The sequence below is a fragment of the Salvelinus alpinus genome, chromosome 23, assembly GCF_045679555.1.
Source record: "Salvelinus alpinus chromosome 23, SLU_Salpinus.1, whole genome shotgun sequence".
NCBI classification, from domain to species: domain Eukaryota; kingdom Metazoa; phylum Chordata; class Actinopteri; order Salmoniformes; family Salmonidae; genus Salvelinus; species Salvelinus alpinus.
In genome coordinates this window covers 22597610-22616213 of record NC_092108.1, presented here as the reverse complement: position 1 = coordinate 22616213, position 18604 = coordinate 22597610, and the positions used below count along the sequence as shown (strand labels likewise).

At 40.7% G+C, this 18604-nt stretch overlaps 1 protein-coding gene across 7 annotated transcripts in view; it reads left to right on the top strand.

Annotated features, from left to right (window-relative positions):
• The window catches only part of LOC139550587 (acid-sensing ion channel 1C-like), an 81138-nt gene that overhangs the window by 34918 nt on the left and 27616 nt on the right, over window positions 1-18604 (top strand). For 5 of the 7 annotated variants that reach the window (XM_071361557.1, XM_071361560.1, XM_071361556.1 and 2 more), the window contains exon 1: window positions 15273-16520. The exons of the other annotated variants lie outside the window; for them this stretch is intronic. In XM_071361557.1, coding sequence (XP_071217658.1) covers window positions 15870-16520 — 651 coding nt within the window. In that variant the 5' untranslated portion in view covers window positions 15273-15869. Of the gene's footprint in view, window positions 1-15272; window positions 16521-18604 lie in introns of those variants that run through there. 7 annotated transcript variants of the gene reach the window in all.

The window sequence follows — 18604 nt, the reverse complement described above, 5'->3', positions numbered from 1 at the left end:
GAGAGAGAGAGAGAAAGAAAGAGAGAAAGAGAGAATTAGAGAGAGCATACTTAAATTCACACAGGACACCGGATAAGACAGGAGAAGTACTCCAGATATAACAGACTGACCCTAGCCCCCCAACACATAAACTACTGCAGCATAAATACTGGAGGCTGAGACAGGAGGGGTCAGGAGACACTGTGGCCCCATCCGATGATACCCCCGGACAGGGCCAAACAGGCAGGATATAACCCCACCCACTTTGCCAAAGCACAGCCCCCACACCACTAGAGGGATATCTTCAACCACCAACTTACCATCCTGAGACAAGGCCGAGTATAGCCCACAAAGATCTCCGCCACGGCACAACCCAAGGGGGGGCGCCAACCCAAACAGGAAGATCACGTCAGCGACTCAACCCACTCAAGTGACGCACCCCTCCTAGGGACGGCATGGAAGAGCACCAGTAAGCCAGTGACTCAGCCCCTGTAATAGGGTTAGAGGCAGAGAATCCCAGTGGAGAGAGGGGAACCGGCCAGGCAGAGACAGCAAGGGCGGTTCGTTGCTCCAGAGCCTTTCCGTTCACCTTCACACTCCTGGGCCAGACTACACTCAATCATATGACCCACTGAAGAGATGAGTCTTAAAGACTTAAAGGTTGAGACCGAGTCTGCGTCTCTCACATGGGTAGGCAGACCATTCCATAAAAATGGAGCTCTATAGGAGAAAGTCCTGCCTCCAGCTGTTTGCTTAGAAATTCTAGGGACAATTAGGAGGCCTGCGTCTTGTGACCGTAGCGTACGTGTAGGTATGTACGGCAGGACCAAATCGGAAAGATAGGTAGGAGCAAGCCCATGTAATGCTTTGGAGATTAGCAGTAAAACCTTGAAATCAGCGCTTGCCTTAACAGGAAGCCAGTGTAGGGAGGCTAGCACTGGAGTAATATGATAATTTTTTTTGGTTCTAGTCAGGATTCTATCAGCCGTATTTAGCACTAACTGAAGTTTATTTTGTGCTTTATCCGGGTAGCCGGAAAGTAGAGCATTGCAGTAGTCTAACCTAGACGTAACAAAAGCATGGATTAATTTTTCAGAATCATTTTTGGACAGAAAGTTTCTGATTTTTGCAGTGTTACGTAGATGGAAAAAAGCTGTCCTTGAAACAGTCTTGATATGTTCGTCAAAAGAGAGATCAGGGTCCAGAGTGACGCCGAGGTCCTTCACAGTTTTATTTGAGACGACTGTACAACCATCAAGATTAATTGTCAGATTCAACAGAAGATCTCTTTGTTTCTTGGGACCTAGAACAAGCATCTCTGTTTTGTACGAGTTTAAAAGTAGAAAGTTTGCAGCCATCCACTTTCTTATGTCTGAAACACAGGCTTCTAGCGAGGGCAATTTTGGGGCTTCACCATGTTTCATTGAAATGTACAGCTGTGTGTCATCCGCATAGCAGTGAAAGTCAACATTATGTTTTCGAATGACATCCCCAAGAGGTAAAATATATAGTGAAAACAATAGTGGTCCTAAAACAGAACCTTGAGGAACACCGACATTTACAGTTGATTTGTCAGAGGACAATCCATTCACAGAGACAAACTGATATCTTTCCGACAGATAAGATCTAAACCAGGCCAGAACTTGTCCGTGTAGACCAATTTGGGTTTCCAATCTCTCCAAAAGAATGTGGTGATCGATGGTATCAAAAGCAGCACTAAGGTCTAGGAGCACGAGGACAGATGCAGAGCCTCGGTCTGACGCCATTAAAAGGTAATTTACCACCTTCACAAGTGCAGTCTCAGTGCTATGATGGGGTCTAAAACCAGACTGAAGCATTTCGTATACATTGTTTGTCATCAGGAAGGCAGTGAGTTGCTGCGCAACAGCTTTTTCAATTTTTTCTGAGAGGAATGGAAGATTCGATATAGGCCGATAGTTTTTTATATTTTCTGGGTCAAGGTTTGGCTTTTTCAAGAGAGGCTTTATTACTGCCACTTTTAGTGAGTTTGGTACACATCCGGTGGATAGAGAGCCGTTTATTATGTTCAACATAGGAGGGCCAAGCACAGGAAGCAGCTCTTTCAGTAGTTAGGGTCCAGTATGCAGCTTGAAGGTGACTGTATTCTCCACACTTCACCTCCTCCATCTCCTTCCCTCCTTTCTCCATCCCCCTCTCTGCCCTCCCCCCTCCCTCTCTGTATTTCTGAGGTGTGTCTAATTGGTGCCAGCTAGGGAAGGGTGTGATGTGTGAAGCAACTAGCATTCCTTCTCACTGGCCCTTGAAGGAGCTAGCTCTCTCCTCTCCATACAGTCCAAACCATGTTCTGCTCCTCTGGCCTTTTAATGAGTCCTCTGGGTCTTCAAACCAACTGTACATGATCAGGGAGGATTCTGTCTGACACAGAGCACAGGCATGGTTGAGGTTGAGTTACTCTCAAGGTGTGGACACAGTACTGGAATTTAAATCACGCTGCTACTGTAGAAAAAATGGTGCTAGATAGAACAAAGAAGGGTTCTATGGCTTGATTGGCTTCATATATGGCCCTAAATGCACCCTTACCTTTAGCATTGCAGACTTCAATGGTGTTTAATTTCTAAGGATTCTTTCCTTTTGCCTGTGTTTTTAACAACAATAAGGACAGTTGATTATGCATTGATGATGGTAAATCGGTTTACAAGATAGTCTTCAAATTATGCATACGGTGTACATGTTTAATTAAATGGTAATTTATTGTTAGACCCACTTTGAAAAATGATAATGCAAATGTTTAGGCGATAGAAATGCATTTTCAATAGCTGGGGTAGTGGTTCCAATTTTAAAGAGCAGAAAAGTCATTAATGATTGCCCTTGAGCTGGTAATATTACTGAATAAATTTAATGCTGCCTTTGAGAAGATCTCATAACAGAAAAATCTCAGTTTGGATGACAGTCTCATCCGTAAAAATTATTTTAGAACATAAACACAGAATACAGTAAGTGTTTGGACCAATCTTTGACCAATCCACTTGCCACCTATGGATAACAAACTCTTAACACATGATGTATAGTTAGAGAGAGAGAGAGATTAAGCTATGAAGACAATAGTCAATTGTTGTCTGGAGAAAATGCAGAAATTAAAGTTGTGAAATCTTTATGGTATTTCAAGCATGTGGGAAAAGACAGATAGAACATTTTGCAGATTATTAATGAAAGCAGTTGTTCACTGTTATTTTTATTTTTTTAAAGATTCACCATAAAAACTGCAACTTGCAAAAGAAAAGGCATTATGCAGGCTTGGGAGCACCCTATGAATCGCTCCATCTTTCACACTCATTTTTATGCTACAGCCTGGATGTCTTTTTCCACAGTGAGGCTGAGGCAAGTGTCATTAAATGATATCACTGGGAAAAAAGACCCTTCTGGAAATGTCCAAAAAATAGCTGCTGGGAGTTTGTAGCTTGAGATGTGGAAAGTTAAAATCCACTTGAATATCTGTTAAAATTTTGAGATGCCACTTTGCTTATTAAGAAGTGCCTTAGCTTTGTGTGTTGGGCTGAGCTGCAGGAATTTCACAACAATTGTCTCTCTCAGTCGTGCTTAGTCCCCTCCTATACTCCCTGTTCACCCACGACTGCGTGGCCAAGCAAGACTCCAACACCATTATTAAGTTTGCTGACGACACAACGGTGGTAGGCCTGATCACCGACAATGATGAGACAGCCTATAGGGAGGAGGTCAGAGACCTGGCAGTGTGGTGCCAGGACAACAACCTCTCCCTCAACGTGGGCAAGACAAAGAAGATGATTGTGGACTACAGGAAAAGGAGGGCCGAATACGCCCCCATTCACATCGACAGGACTGTAGCGGAGCCGGTCGAGATTTTCTTGGTGTCCACATCACCAACGAACTATCATGGTCCAAACACACCAAGAAAGTCATGACGAGGGCACGACAATGCCTTTTCCACCTCTGAAAAGATTTAGCATGGGCCCCCAGATCCTCAAAAAGTTATACAGCTGCCCCACTGAGAGCATCCTTAATGGTTGCATCACCGCCTGGTATGGCAATTGCTCGGCATCTGTATATAGATTTTTCTATTGTGTTATAGACTGTATGTTTGTTTATCCCATGTGTAACTCGGTGTTGTTTGTGTCACACTGCTTTGCTTTATCTTGGCCAGGTCGCAGTTGTAAATGAGAACTTGTTCTCAACTGGCCTACCTGGTTAAATAAAGGTGAAATAAAACTAAATAAAAATCTGACCGTAAGGCGCTATAGAGGGTAGAGCGTACGGCCTAGTACATCACTGGGGCCAAGCTTCCTGCCATCAAGGACCTATACACTAGACGGTGTCAGAGGAAGGCCCCAAAAAAAGGTCAAAGACTCCAGTCACCCAAGTCATAGACTGTTCTCTCTGCTACCACATGGCAAGCGGTACCGGAGCGCCAAGTCTAGGTCCAAAAGGCTCCTTAACAGCTTCTACCCCTATGCCAAAAGACTGCTGAACAATTAATTAAATGGCAACATGGACTATTTGCATTGACCCCCCCCCCCCCCCCCTTTGTTTTTACACTGCTGCTGCTCGCTGTTTATTATCTTCAGTTTATTTAGTAAATATTTTCTTAATTCCTTTCTTAAAACTGGGGCTTGGTTAAGGGCTTGTAAGTAAGTTATTTTCGGCGAGTGTGACAAATAAAATTAGATTGGACTTGATCAGTGCAGAAAATTATTGAAAGATGTGATTATATACAGTTATGAGTAGATGAGTGGGAATGTTGGAATAGATTAACTGGATACAATCCTTCTCTTTGTAAAGTGTATTGGTACCATGAGTACCAACTTGGATAGTGAAGCACTAGCTTGGATTTTAAGCCTGTTTTACTACAATGTTTGCCTAAGCCTCTAAACATGAATAAAACTATAATATTGATATCATGGATAGTCAGCCTTTGCATCTATAGTTCTGTCAATGAATTTGAGTGGTTACATTTCTCCAGTCCCATCCATCAGCTTTTTATCAAACCAGAGGTGGGGTGACCGCTTCGTTAGTGTTTCAATTAAAGCTGAAACTTTCTGGGCGACCCGACCAAATTCACATCGAAATATGTGTTATAGATCTGTGATTCTCATTGAAAGTAAGTCTAAGAAGCAGTAGATCTGTTCGATGTTTGCTATTTTTACATGCTTCCTGTTCTTAAGTTTCCTGCATCATTTACTTTCAGCTTTGTACACTAGCTTCAAACAGTTAAAAATACAATATTTTTGGTTATGGAAAATCTATTTCACAGTGGTTTAGATTGTACAATGATTCTCTACACTATTCTTGCTTGTTTTGTCACATAAACTGAAATTAGGCGAACTATTCGAATTTTGTCAACCAGGAAATGTCAGGGAGAGGTCTGTATAGCGCATCTTTAAGGGTTCTATCTTTAATATAAACACATTTAACATCTCCTAGCTTCCACACATAGCCTACAAGCCATTTTATAAAGTCTAATAAATCCATGTAATATAGCCTACACAATAAATCCATTATTTATTTTAGACTGGTCTAAAGAAGCATGATATGAAGATGTAGTCTATTTCAGTAGAAAATAATAGTACTATAATACTCTGAGTTTGTAACAATGTTCTTCTGAGGAAGAAGGATTAGACCAAAGAGCAGCGTGGTACGTGTTCATGATGTTTATTATAACCTGAACACAAACAAAAAACAAAAGTGGAACAAAACGCAACAGTTCTGTCAGGTACTCACACAAAACAGAAAACAACCATCCACAAAACCAACATGGCAAATGGCAACCTAAATAGGCTCCCCAATCAGAGACAACAAGAAACAGCTGTCTCTGATTGGGAACCAATTCAGGCCACCATAAATCTACAAACCCCTAGACCATACAAAATCCCCATAGATAAACAAAAACCCTAGACAAGACAAAAACACTAGACAATACAAAAACTAAACAAACCACCCTTGTCACACCCTGACCTAACCAAAAAATAAAGAAAACAAATATAACTAAAGTCAGGGCGTGACAGAGTTGTCCTTATGTTAGGTCCCAACGTGGCTATGCCAAATGGCTGTGGGCTACACTAGTTCATTTAGCAGACAAGATTTGCTTATAATTCCGAGGCAATATTTTATATAATTTTACAGTATGAAGAATACAATTGAATAAAATATAAATATTTTCTCCAAATTATTTGAGGGAGTGCGCACATGCAGCTATTCTGTGTTGAGCGGTTAACAAAGAAATAGGTTCTCCTATATGCTTAATTTAGAGGTATTAATGTCATTTTAGTTGTTCTACAAACACTGGGCTATATGTTTTGATTTTTAATACATTGTATGGCTGCATGATGCGACTGATTTGAAAAAAATAGCTTGAAAGGCATGAGCTCTGCTTTGCGTAGGCTGTACACACTCCAGTAGTTTCTCATTCAAAATTTGACAAGCACTTGATAATGCCTCGAATTTCACAGCGGCATCCCCTTTGTGGCCGTAATGCACCCCAAACAAATCCATGTCTAAACAAATCCATGCCTAAACAAATCCATGCCTAAACAAATCCATGCCTAAACAAATCCATGTCTAAACAAATCCATGCCTAAACAAATCCATGCCTAAACAAATCCATGTCTAAACAAATCCATGCCTAAACAAATCCATGCCTAAACAAATCCATGCCTAAACAAATCCATGCCTAAACAAATCCATGTCTAAACAAATCCATGTCTAAACAAATCCATGTCTAAACAAATCCATGCCTAAACAAATCCATGCCTAAACAAATCCATGCCTAAACAAATCCATGCCTAAACAAATCCATGCCTAAACAAATCCATGCCTAAACAAATCCATGTCTAAACAAATCCATGTCTAAAGAAATCCATGTCTAAACAAATCCATGCCTAAACAAATCCATGCCTAAACAAATCCATGCCTAAACAAATCCATGCCTAAACAAATCCATGTCTAAACAAATCCATGTCTAAACAAATCCATGTCTAAACAAATCCATGCCTAAACAAATCCATGCCTAAACAAATCCATGTCTAAACAAATCCATGTCTAAACAAATCCATGCCTAAACAAATCCATACCTAAACAAATCCATGCCTAAACAAATCCATGCCTAAACAAATCCATGCCTAAACAAATCCATGTCTAAACAAATCCATGCCTAAACAAATCCATGTCTAAACAAATCCATGCCTAAACAAATCCATGCCTAAACAAATCCATGTCTAAACAAATCCATGCCTAAACAAATCCATGCCTAAACAAATCCATGCCTAAACAAATCCATGTCTAAACAAATCCATGTCTAAACAAATCCATGCCTAAACAAATCCATGTCTAAACAAATCCATGTCTAAACAAATCCATGCCTAAACAAATCCATGTCTAAACAAATCCATGCCTAAACAAATCCATGTCTAAACAAATCCATGTCTAAACAAATCCATGTCTAAACAAATCCATGCCTAAACAAATCCATGTCTAAACAAATCCATGTCTAAACAAATCCATGCCTAAACAAATCCATGTCTAAACAAATCCATGCCTAAACAAATCCATGTCTAAACAAATCCATGTCTAAACAAATCCATGTCTAAACAAATCCATGCCTAAACAAATCCATGTCTAAACAAATCCATGTCTAAACAAATCCATGCCTAAACAAATCCATGTCTAAACAAATCCATGTCTAAACAAATCCATGTCTAAACAAATCCATGCCTAAACAAATCCATGCCTAAACAAATCCATGCCTAAACAAATCCATGCCTAAACAAATCCATGTCTAAACAAATCCATGTCTAAACAAATCCATGCCTAAACAAATCCATGTCTAAACAAATCCATGTCTAAACAAATCCATGCCTAAACAAATCCATGTCTAAACAAATCCATGTCTAAACAAATCCATGTCTAAACAAATCCATGTCTAAACAAATCCATGCCTTTTGCGGCTGGAGTGCTGCATTGTGCGCTTCTCCCTGAGTGTGCGCTTCTCCCTGAGTGTGCGCTTCTCCCTGAGTGTGCGCTTCTCCCTTAGTGTGCGCTTCTCCCTGAGTGTGCGCTTCTCCCTTAGTGTGCGCTTCTCCCTGAGTGTGCGCTTCTCCCTGAGTGTGCGCTTCTCCCTGAGTGTGCGCTTCTCCCTGAGTGTGCGCTTCTCCCTTAGTGTGCGCTTCTCCCTGAGTGTGCGCTTCTCCCTGAGTGTGCGCAATCCGAAGTATCTCTCACTCTCTGTCAAATGATCAGATCTTTTCACAGGCTACAAGTTAAGACAGACACATCGGGACTAGCCTATGTCAATCTACTATCCCCCATAGTACAAAAGTCAACCTATTCTATTCTGTGCGAGAAATACATTTTCCAAACAGTCTGGGACAGTTGTGGGATGCGATAGATCCCATATTAATACAACCACTAGCATCAAAAAACTGTTTTATGCAATGTAGCTGATGCAACAGATTAGAACATTTAGCTTAAAACGTTGATAAACTATTAGGCTGTTCCATTAGCAGAAAACACCATTACCACAAGTGACCGCTAATGTGATTATGCATGTAATGCTTTTATTATAAAGGTGCATTTTTATGGTGACAGTTATCTTCCCCTAACTTGAAACTCACACCCTGCTTATATATGCCAGTTAGGCTCTACACCCCTTGTAAAGCAGATTAATGTGCCTAATTTTGAGAAGTTATTTGGCCACCTTAGTTGTGATACAAAACTCATTAAAACATATAGGCCTATGGGCTAGGCTACACTATGCTTGCGACTATGATTCGAACAAGTCGCAAAACAATCTTGTATCTTGTGCCATGTCATTTATGCACTTAAATAGCGAATGGAGGACGCTTTTCCCAGTGGATAATTTTCATGCCAGCCAGGTAGGCTATACTCCTGTTGTAAAGAGAAGCAATGTGCTTAATATTAGGAAAGCTGAGAAATAAATAGAGTAGACCTAGCCCATAGAAAGCTGATGGGATCCTCCTCTTTTTATTACCGGCTTCACTCTGTTTTCTCCCGCAATTGCATAGCCCAGTGGTTCCCAAACGTTTTATAGTCCCGTAACCCTTCAAACATTCAACCTCCAGCTGCGTACCCCCTCTAGCACCAGGGTCAGTGCACTCTCAAATGTTGTTTTTTGCCATCATTCTAAGCCTACACACTTTACGATACATTTATTAAACATAAGAATGAGTGAGAGTTTTTGTCACAACCCGGCTCGTGGGAAGTGATAAAGAGCTATTATAAGACCACGGCACAAATAATAATATAATTATAATCAATAATTTTGCTCTTTATTTAGCCATCTTACATATAAAACCGTATTTGTTCATCGCAAATAACTCACCACAGGTTAATGAGAAGGGTGTGCTTGAAAGGATGCACATAACTCCGCAATGTTGGATTGTATTGGAGAGAGCCTCAGTCTTAAATCATTTTCCACACACAGTCTGTGCATGTATTTCATTTTCATGCTAGTGAGGGCCGAGAATCCACTCTCACATAGGTACGTGGTTGCAAAGGGCATCAGTGTCTTAACAGCACGATTTGCCAAGGCAGGAAACTTGGAGCGCAGCCCTATCCAGAAATCTGGCAGTGGCTTCTGATTAAATATACATTTCACAGAGAAAGGGCATGAAACGAATAACGAATCCAGTTGTTTGTATTGTCCGTTTCGGGAAAGTACCTGTACCCAGCTCACTCAGGTGCTTCGCTATATCACATTTGACATTGTCCGTAAGCTTGAGTTCATTTGCACAGAAAAAAATCATACAATGATGGAAAGACCGGTGTGTTGTCCTTGTTGTCCTTGTTAATGCCAGGCCCACCATGTCTGTTGACTTGTCCAGCTGTAACAGTGAAACAGTGTTGTTTGAGGAAGGGTTAGGCTGTATATTTTTTTTTTTGCCTTTTCCCCCAGCATTGTCCCAGCCATATCCGCGGCAGTAGGAAGAATTAAGTCCTCCACAATAGTATGGGGCTTCCCTGTCCTAGCCACTCAGTAGCTCACCATATATGGACCCTTCTTATTAATGGTATCTGTTGCTTTTATACATGTCTTACTACTCCAAAGTCATCTTAATTCTAAAATTGGCATGTTTCATTTCTAAATGTCTGCGCAAGAGTGATGGTTTCGGTGAGTTGTGAGAAAGTACTTTGCACATATAACACACTGTGGCTGAGGAAAGGCACTACTCCCAATATAAGTGAACCTATTTGTGCCTCTTCAATGGTCCAATGTCCCTGTCTGTTGTTCGGTAAGTGGGCAGTAGCTCTTCAGCTGCATCAGATTCACAACTGTCAGTGTCCATGCTAGCTGGGCTAGCAACAAATGTAGAATTACTCATGCTAGCATTGGATGTGCTCGTGGAAGCAGAACAACTTGTGTCGTCGACGGGTGCAGGTGTAGTACTATCAGTAGAGCTGGTAAGTGTCTCTATGGATGCGGGCCTTACTTTTTTCCCCCTATTTATCCATTTTCGAGCAAACGGAATGAGCAGCAGCTACGTTTGGCTACATGTGGACCATTAGTGGAATTCCCGTGAGAGAGTAACGGTTAATGTGATTGGATGATAATTATTTGACTAGGCTACCTGTATTTGACATTTTGTTGTTATTTGGCTGAACACTAGATGGTTTAATTTTATTTTAGGCAGTGAAACAAGGCTACTCAGGTGAGAAAAAATGTTTGAAAATGTGAATCACATTTTTATTTGGCGCACCCCCGACAGCATTGCGCGTATCTCAGTTTGGGAATAGCCGGCATAGCCTATAGAAATGTTGCACAACATGAGCTCATGAGCCCTCATGAAGTGTTTGATTCAATTTTCAAATACATTTGCATTGATGTCAGAGTGATTAGAGGGACCAGGCAGTTAGCAAGTTTGGTAGGCTACTAATGACCAGCAGCATCAGAGCTTGGAGAAGCCACATTTTTGTGACTAAAAGGTCATGTGGAATTTGACTGCCTTCATGACTCGCGACCACGGGGTGGCGGTAGTACGGTCACCGGGGTGGCGGTAGTACGGTCACCGCATCAGCCCTAGTCAGTAGTCAACCTTCAGTCTACAGATGTTTTCATGCCATTCATTTTTATTCAAATAGTTTTTAGACAAAATGATCAGAGAAAAAAATGGAATCTGGCTCGTTAAATATTCAAGTGTACTTTTTTCTTGTAGGAAAAAGAACGGGGAGGGAAAGCATAATTAAAAAGCTGGTTAGACAAGACCACAGGCAGGCATTTAATGATCAGATAAGAAATTGTGTTTGTTAAGAACTCTATTGGACTGTGCAAGAAAAGGGTAATTGAAGCTAAAGATTTAGGCAGTGCTTCAAATCGCTTATGGTTTTATAGCTCTAACAAATATTTATTGTAAGCCCTCAAACTCCAGTCAACTCTTCACCCAGTCTTCCCCTCCTAACCGGGAGAGATTTTATCATATCCTGTTTAGTATTCAGGACTATGGATTGACATTTAGCCTTTTTGCTAAATGAGATTTGGGGAATCCACAAAGTATGGTTTAAAGAATTAGTCTTGCCTGTTTATGAATATAGGAGATGGGCATCTTTTACTATTAAATGGATGCTTTATTTCAGTATTACACTCACCACAGGGATGATCAGCTCAACATTACAAACACAGACAGACACCTGGTTCCAAGGAGATTTAGCAGGAAGAAAGTATATCCAATGATTATTTGCTGTGGGGGAGAGTGGGGTGTGTTGAGCCATTTTTTACATTCAGCATCACTATATGAAGGGAAATATAGTATTTTTTCTAACAGATATATCTACATATATTTCAGGATAATGTGTATCTCTGGAAATAATCAGAATTCATGTAAATTTAACAGTTTTGAAAACATACACTCTTAGAAAGAAAGGTGCTATCTAGATCCAAAAAGGGTTCTTCAACTGTCCCCATAGGATAACCTTTTGAAAACCCTGTTATGGTTCCACGTAGAACCATTCTTGGTTCCACGTAGGACCCTTTCCACAGAGGGTTCTACATGGAACTGAAAAGGCTACTACGTGGAACCAAAAAGGGTTCTCCTATTGGTACAACCAAATAACCGTTTTGGAACCATTTTTTGTAAGACTGTAGCTTGTTGGTTTGTTGGCACCATTTACCCTGGGAATGGGGTAAGTTGAGCATAGGGACAGGGTAAGTTGAGCCGCCTTGGGGTATGTGGGGGATGGTGTCCTGCAACAATGGGTGATGGTGCTGGTAAATCAAAGTTTAATTCATAGATTGGGAGTGTGGTATATTGTACTGTATATCTTAAATGTATGCCTACATTCAGATATACAGTTGAAGTCGGACGTTTACATACACCATAGCCAAATACATTTAAACTCAGTTGTTCACAATTACTGATGTTTAATCCTAGTAAAAATTCCCTGTCTTAGGTCAGTTAGGATCACCACTTTATTTTAAGAATGTGAAATGTCCAAATAATAGTAGAGAGAATTATTTATTTCAGCTTTTATGTCTTTCATCACATTCCCAGTGGGTTAGAAGTTTACATAAACTCAATTAGTATTTGGTAGCATTGCCTTCAAATTGTTTAACTTGGGTCAAACGTTTTGGGTAGCCTTCCACAAGCTTCCCACAATAAGTTGGGTGAATTTTGTCCCATTCCTCCTGACAGAGCTGGTGTAACTGAGTCAGGTTTGTAGGCCTCCTTGCTCACACATGCTTTTTCAGTTCTGCCCACAAATTTTCTATAGGACTGAGGTTTGTGATGGCCACTCCAATACCTTGACTTTGTTGTCCTTAAGCCATTTTGCCACAACTTTGGAATTATGCTTGAGGTCATTGTCCATTTGGAAGACGCATTTGTGACCAAGCTTTAACTTCCTGACTGATTTCTTGAGATGTTGCTTCAATATATCCACATCATTTTCCCTCCTCATGAAGCAATCTATTTTGTGAAGTGCACCAGTCCCTCCTGCAGCAAAGCACCCCCACAACATGATGCTGCCACGTTTGGGATGGTGTTCTTCGGCTTGCAAACCTCCACCTTTTTCCTCCAAACATAACGATGGTCATTATGGCCAAACAGTTCTATTTTTGTTTCATCAGACCAGAGGACATTTCTCCAAAAAGTACGATCTTTGTCCCCATGTGCAGTTGCAAACCGTAGTCTGGCTTTGTTATGGCGGTTTTGGAGCAGTCGCTTCTTCCTTGCTGAGCGGTCTTTTAGGTTATGTTGATATAGTACTCGTTTTACTGTGGATATAGATAACTTTGTACCTGTTTCCTCCAGCATCTTCACAAGGTCCTTTGCTGTTGTTCTGGGATTGATTTGCACTTTTCGCACCAAAGTACGTTCATCTCTACGAGACAGAATGCGTCTCTTTCCTCAGCGGTGTGACGGCTGTGTGGTCCCATGGTGTTTATACTTGCGTACTATTGTTTGTACAGATGAACGTGGTACCTTCAGTCATTTGGAAATTGCTTCCAAGGATGAACCAGACTTGTGGAGGTCTGCACATTTTTTTCTGAGGTCTTGGGTGATTTCTTTTGATTTTCCTATGATGTCAGGCAAAGAGGCACTGAGTTTGATGGTAGGCCTTGAAATACATCCACAGGTACACCTCCAATTGACTCAAATCATGTCAATTACCCTATCAGAAGCTTCTAAAGCCATGACATAATTTTCTGGAATTTTCCAAGCTGTTTAAAGGCACCGTCAACTTAATGTATGTAAACTTCTGACCCACTGGAATTGTGACACAGTGAATTATAAGTGAAATAATCTGTCTGTAAACAATTGTTGGAAAAATTACTTGTGTCATGCACAAAGTAGATGTCCTAACCGACTTGCCAAAACTATAGTTTGTTAACAAGAATTTAGTGGAGTGGTTGAAAAACGAGTTTTAATCACTCCAACCTAAGTGTATGTAAACTTCCGACTTCAACTGTAGATATCTCTGTTCAATATCACTTCCATTTCTTGACCAGTTGTCATTTGTGTGGTGGTATGGTGGCGTTTGTCTCAAATTACCCTAAGGCCAACAGTTTGACTATATTAGCCCACACAGCTACAGGGATGCACTTTCATGCTAGGTTTAGGACCTCATATTGTGAATTATAGAGAGCCCAAATGATGTATAAAACTACGGTGTATTTACTTTGGTTTGGAAACAACCATCATGAAACCTGTAAAAAACTAAATTCATTTGACTTTGTGAAAATTTGTTTTTTGTACCTAAATTGCATATTACTTTGTCCATGTGGTTTCTTCCTCCACAGACTCCATATAATGATGTTTGGTCACATGATTGATTTGTGTATGGTTTCCTAGAAACAAGATGTGGCTCAACTAATCCTTTGACTCACTCTCCACTACCCTAAACTTGATTTAAAATAGATAAAAATATGTTTGCACCATTGCAGTAACAAATGATTGACATGCTCCCAACTTGTAACCGCTTAGATACAGGTGACTGGGTAGTTCAAGAGAGTTTTTGCTGCAGTCTTTGAACATCTGTCTCAGTGTTTTGATCCCTCAATAAATATCTGCTACAAATACTGTAGGACTTTTCCCTATTAACAGAATATTATGTCCATTATACTCCAGTGGGGAAAAACTTGTACCACACATGCAAAAGTGTTGTGCTGATTATGTCGTAAAATGACATGGATCTCAATACTCTTGGGTCCAATTTCCTCTGCCTGGCTGGCTCTCGAGGTTCTGAGAGGCTCTGATTCAATGAACAAAAAGCTGCTTCTTTCATATCTGTTAATTGTGTAGGAGCTCCTTGGCCGCATTGCACTTTATTTGTGAAACTAACATATAGAACTGTCTAAGACCCAAAGAATCACAAACAAGTAGTAAACGTGACATTTGATACTGCCTGATTACGGTAAAAGCCCTTTGTGACTGATATATCAAAGTTCATAAATGCATTTGATTGATTTTCAACTAGAATTCTGAGGGTGTAATTTGAGTTCATGTTTATTGGCTAGTATCTGATTTACTGTTCTCTGGTTTATCAATAATACAGTTGTCATGGATCCCAGTAAACAAGCTGCTACTGTTGCAGCACTACTGTAGCAGAGTGTAGGTAGCAGTAGATGGAAATGGAACCAAGGCATTCCCTGTTGCAGTGGGACTTTTTGCTGTATTTTTGCCTGTATTTTCGAGTTCTCTTAATATTTATGCGTGGGGTAGAAATACCATTCCCCTTCCCCTCCTCGCATCTGTGCCTATTCTATCACTGGAGGAAAACAATTTCTCTCAGTGGCTCCACCTCATTCCCATTCGACTGTAGAGAAAAGAGAGTGAGGGGGGAAAATAGCTCTATATTCCTGCTGCAAGTCCACAGACAAAAAGCATCTCTTCCAGCTGAGCAGAAGGGAGGTGTTGATAGCTTTCTAGGCAGCTTATGCACAAAAGGCACAAACCACTGGAAACTGGGAGAACTATTGTCTCATTGTGGAGATGAAGAGGAAGGTGATGAGGAAAAAGAGAGACAACATCTGATCAACAGGGATACGTCTTTACAGATTTCCTAAGTGACTGATTGCTTCAGGAATTGAACTACATGCCTGCACCTGCAACATAGTATTATCCCACCCATCTGTTGATGAGAGACTGGTGTTGGTTATCTTCTCTTAAAAAAATGTAATTACGTTTTTTTTAATTTATTAAATCGTGAAGTTATCAAGCCTGAGTACTGTACAGCTGAGTCTATCTGGAGCATCGAAAAGGATATTCTTTTTCACTTTTTCCTGGAATTGATGACACCAATTCAACCAGAAAACCCATTATGATTTTCCAGGAAGCCACTGTATGCAAAATGAAAATCCTAAAGCTTGACTAAGAAGACTGTATTTTGACTTGAACCTTACAGGTTGCCTTTGGACAGAGATCATTATGTTAACTGCCCCCACATCAGAATTAAACAGCCCAGGGTCTCTACCTAACAATGCCCAGGAAACTACTATCCAGAACAAAACAGGAAGGAGGAAGAAGAGCATGCTGAAACAGTCATGGATGGAGATCACCATAGCCTTCATGAGGAGGACCAAGGTCCACGGGCTGAAGTTTGTCTTCTCACCAGACAAGACCTTACCCCAGCGGGTCCTCTGGCTCCTGGCCTTCTTTGTGTGCATGGGTCTCCTGTTCACCTGGTCCTGGAACCGCATCCTCTACCTGATGTCCTACCCGGCCGTCACCAAGATCAAGATGGTGTGGGCTCACAACATGTCCTTCCCGGCCGTGACCTTCTGCAACCACAACCTGTTCCGGGTGTCCAGTCTGACCAAGGCTGACCTGTACCACAGCGGCTACTGGATGGACCTGATGCACCAGAACCACACGGTCATGGAGAGGAGCCTGGCTCTTCTGAGGGACAACCACAAGTACAGCCTCCTCAACCTGCTGGACTTCAATGGCTACACCCCGTCTCCACATTACCATGTCAACACAACTGAGATGATTGGCAGGCTGGGCCACCAACTGGAGGACATGTTGCTGGAATGCAGATTCCGGGGGGGGAACTGCACCCACCAGAACTTCACCACTGTATGTAAAGTAACATAGTCTAGAGATATAGAGACCGATGTTTGAGAGGTGTTGTTGATGGCATTTTGTGTACATGGTAATAATAATTAATTCAAAGGAGTGTTTGAATGATATTCACTCTAGCAGGTACTCTCTAGGCAGGAGGATTGAAGGTATTGAAGTTTTAAGGCTAGCTGCTTGTATCAAGTCAGATGATTTGTCTGGTCCTTGGTAAACATGCCATGTCTTTTTGGTAACACTTTATTTGAAGGGTCCGTAATAAAACATTTATAAGGCATTTATAAAGTGTGTGTTCACTATTTATTAAGCATTAGTAAAGTATTTTTGCAGCCCCTAGTCTAAAGTGAGTGCTATTTATGCTTTATAAATACTTTATAAATGTTTGGAGTGTCCAGTGTTATTTCTCACAAGAAGATTGTCATGCCATTGGTAGACATTCCAGCAGTACCTGGTAAAAGAATAGGCACACAATAGAGGATATTTAAGGAAATATATATATACATTTGTGAATAATTAGCTTACTAAGATTTTCAAATGTGGGAGTAATGATTAATAGATGGTGCCCAAACTGTTTGTAAATGTTTTAGAAATTCCTTATAAAAGGTTTATTACGGACCCTTCACATAAAGTATTACAGTCTTTTCTTTAGCCTATAAAACATAATAGTTGTTCAGTGAATTGTAAGAATCCAAATATTCCAAATACAGTTTAGAGAAGGTTATTGATCCATTTCTTTACATATTGTTAACACGCTAGATGATTTTAGAGCTGCAGTGGTACAGTATAACAAAGTCAATCCTATCACATTCACATTGCTTCCATCTCCAAACATGATCCTTTTAGTAACTGCTATTCAAACCACAGTGGCAGCTTCAGCGAAGACTAATGAAGGCATCAATAATTCAACCATTATAAATGTACAGAAATAAAGTTTCCGCATCTCATATTAAACATCTGGAAGTTTATTGACTGTGTGCATCCATTTCATGAGCTTATTCCTCAGAGAGGTGGATTGCTTTAGGCTTATCAGTGAAAATAAGCTCCTGAATGCACCAGTCTATAATTATAACAGTCAGCTACTCTCAATCATTTCACCTCAAAGCTATTAGCACTCTTCAAACAGATTGCTGCTAAATTTTACATGAAAAGAAAATGGATGTCATTGTTAGTCACATTCAAGTGCTTAGTAGACATGACCAATTTATCAATAGCACAGGTTTAGAAAAAATATGAATAGACAATTTGGGATTTGCGTTTAAGTAGCTGACAGATCCAGAGATTTTTATCGTCTGTCATTTCAAGTTTTATCGGATTAAATGAGATTCCATCTAAAGGAGGACTTTTCTCTTTAGGTTCCGTCTTTTGACAGCTTTGACAAAGAGATTCTCCACAAAGATTTGGTACTTCATTGTGAGGCATTGTAAAGCTTCATCCTAGGGATTATTTTATATTAAACCTGCACTTTTTCAAAGGTCAAACCTAAAAAAAAAAAAAATGAATTCCAGCTGCCATTTTGTGCAGGGGCCAGTTGCTCCGAGGGCCTCATTATGGACAGGAGGAGAGAGGAAACTGAAGCCTTGTCATGTCCGTCTGAGCCGATGTGGGTCTATCTAAGACGGGACATGGAAGCTTGACTGATATCTAGAGAGAGGCTTTGTTACGCTGTCAGAGTCATCGCTCTCTTCCCCATCATCCCTCTCCCTAAAACGTTCACCACAATGGATATTGAAAGGGAAATCTGTAGCCCACGGCTACAGAGTACTGGGCTATCTGTTTCTCTTCTAATGTATATCTGTGGGACCAGAGTATTGAGCCAGGTGATGATTAATTCAGCAACAGGGCTTGTCTTGACCATGCTAGTGTCTGTTAGTGGCTATTAAATACTGGCATATTATGCCCCAGCTAAAATCAAATGGTAGTTGGCAGTGTGAAAGGATTAAATAGTGGGGATTTATCCATCATAAGGCCTTATTAGTTTGATGAGACAAAATACTCCCAACAAACTACATGGTACTTGAGAGAGCAGGCAGATGCAAGCGGGTCTCGTGCCATGATCTTGGATGTGCAATATTCCCATGTGTATG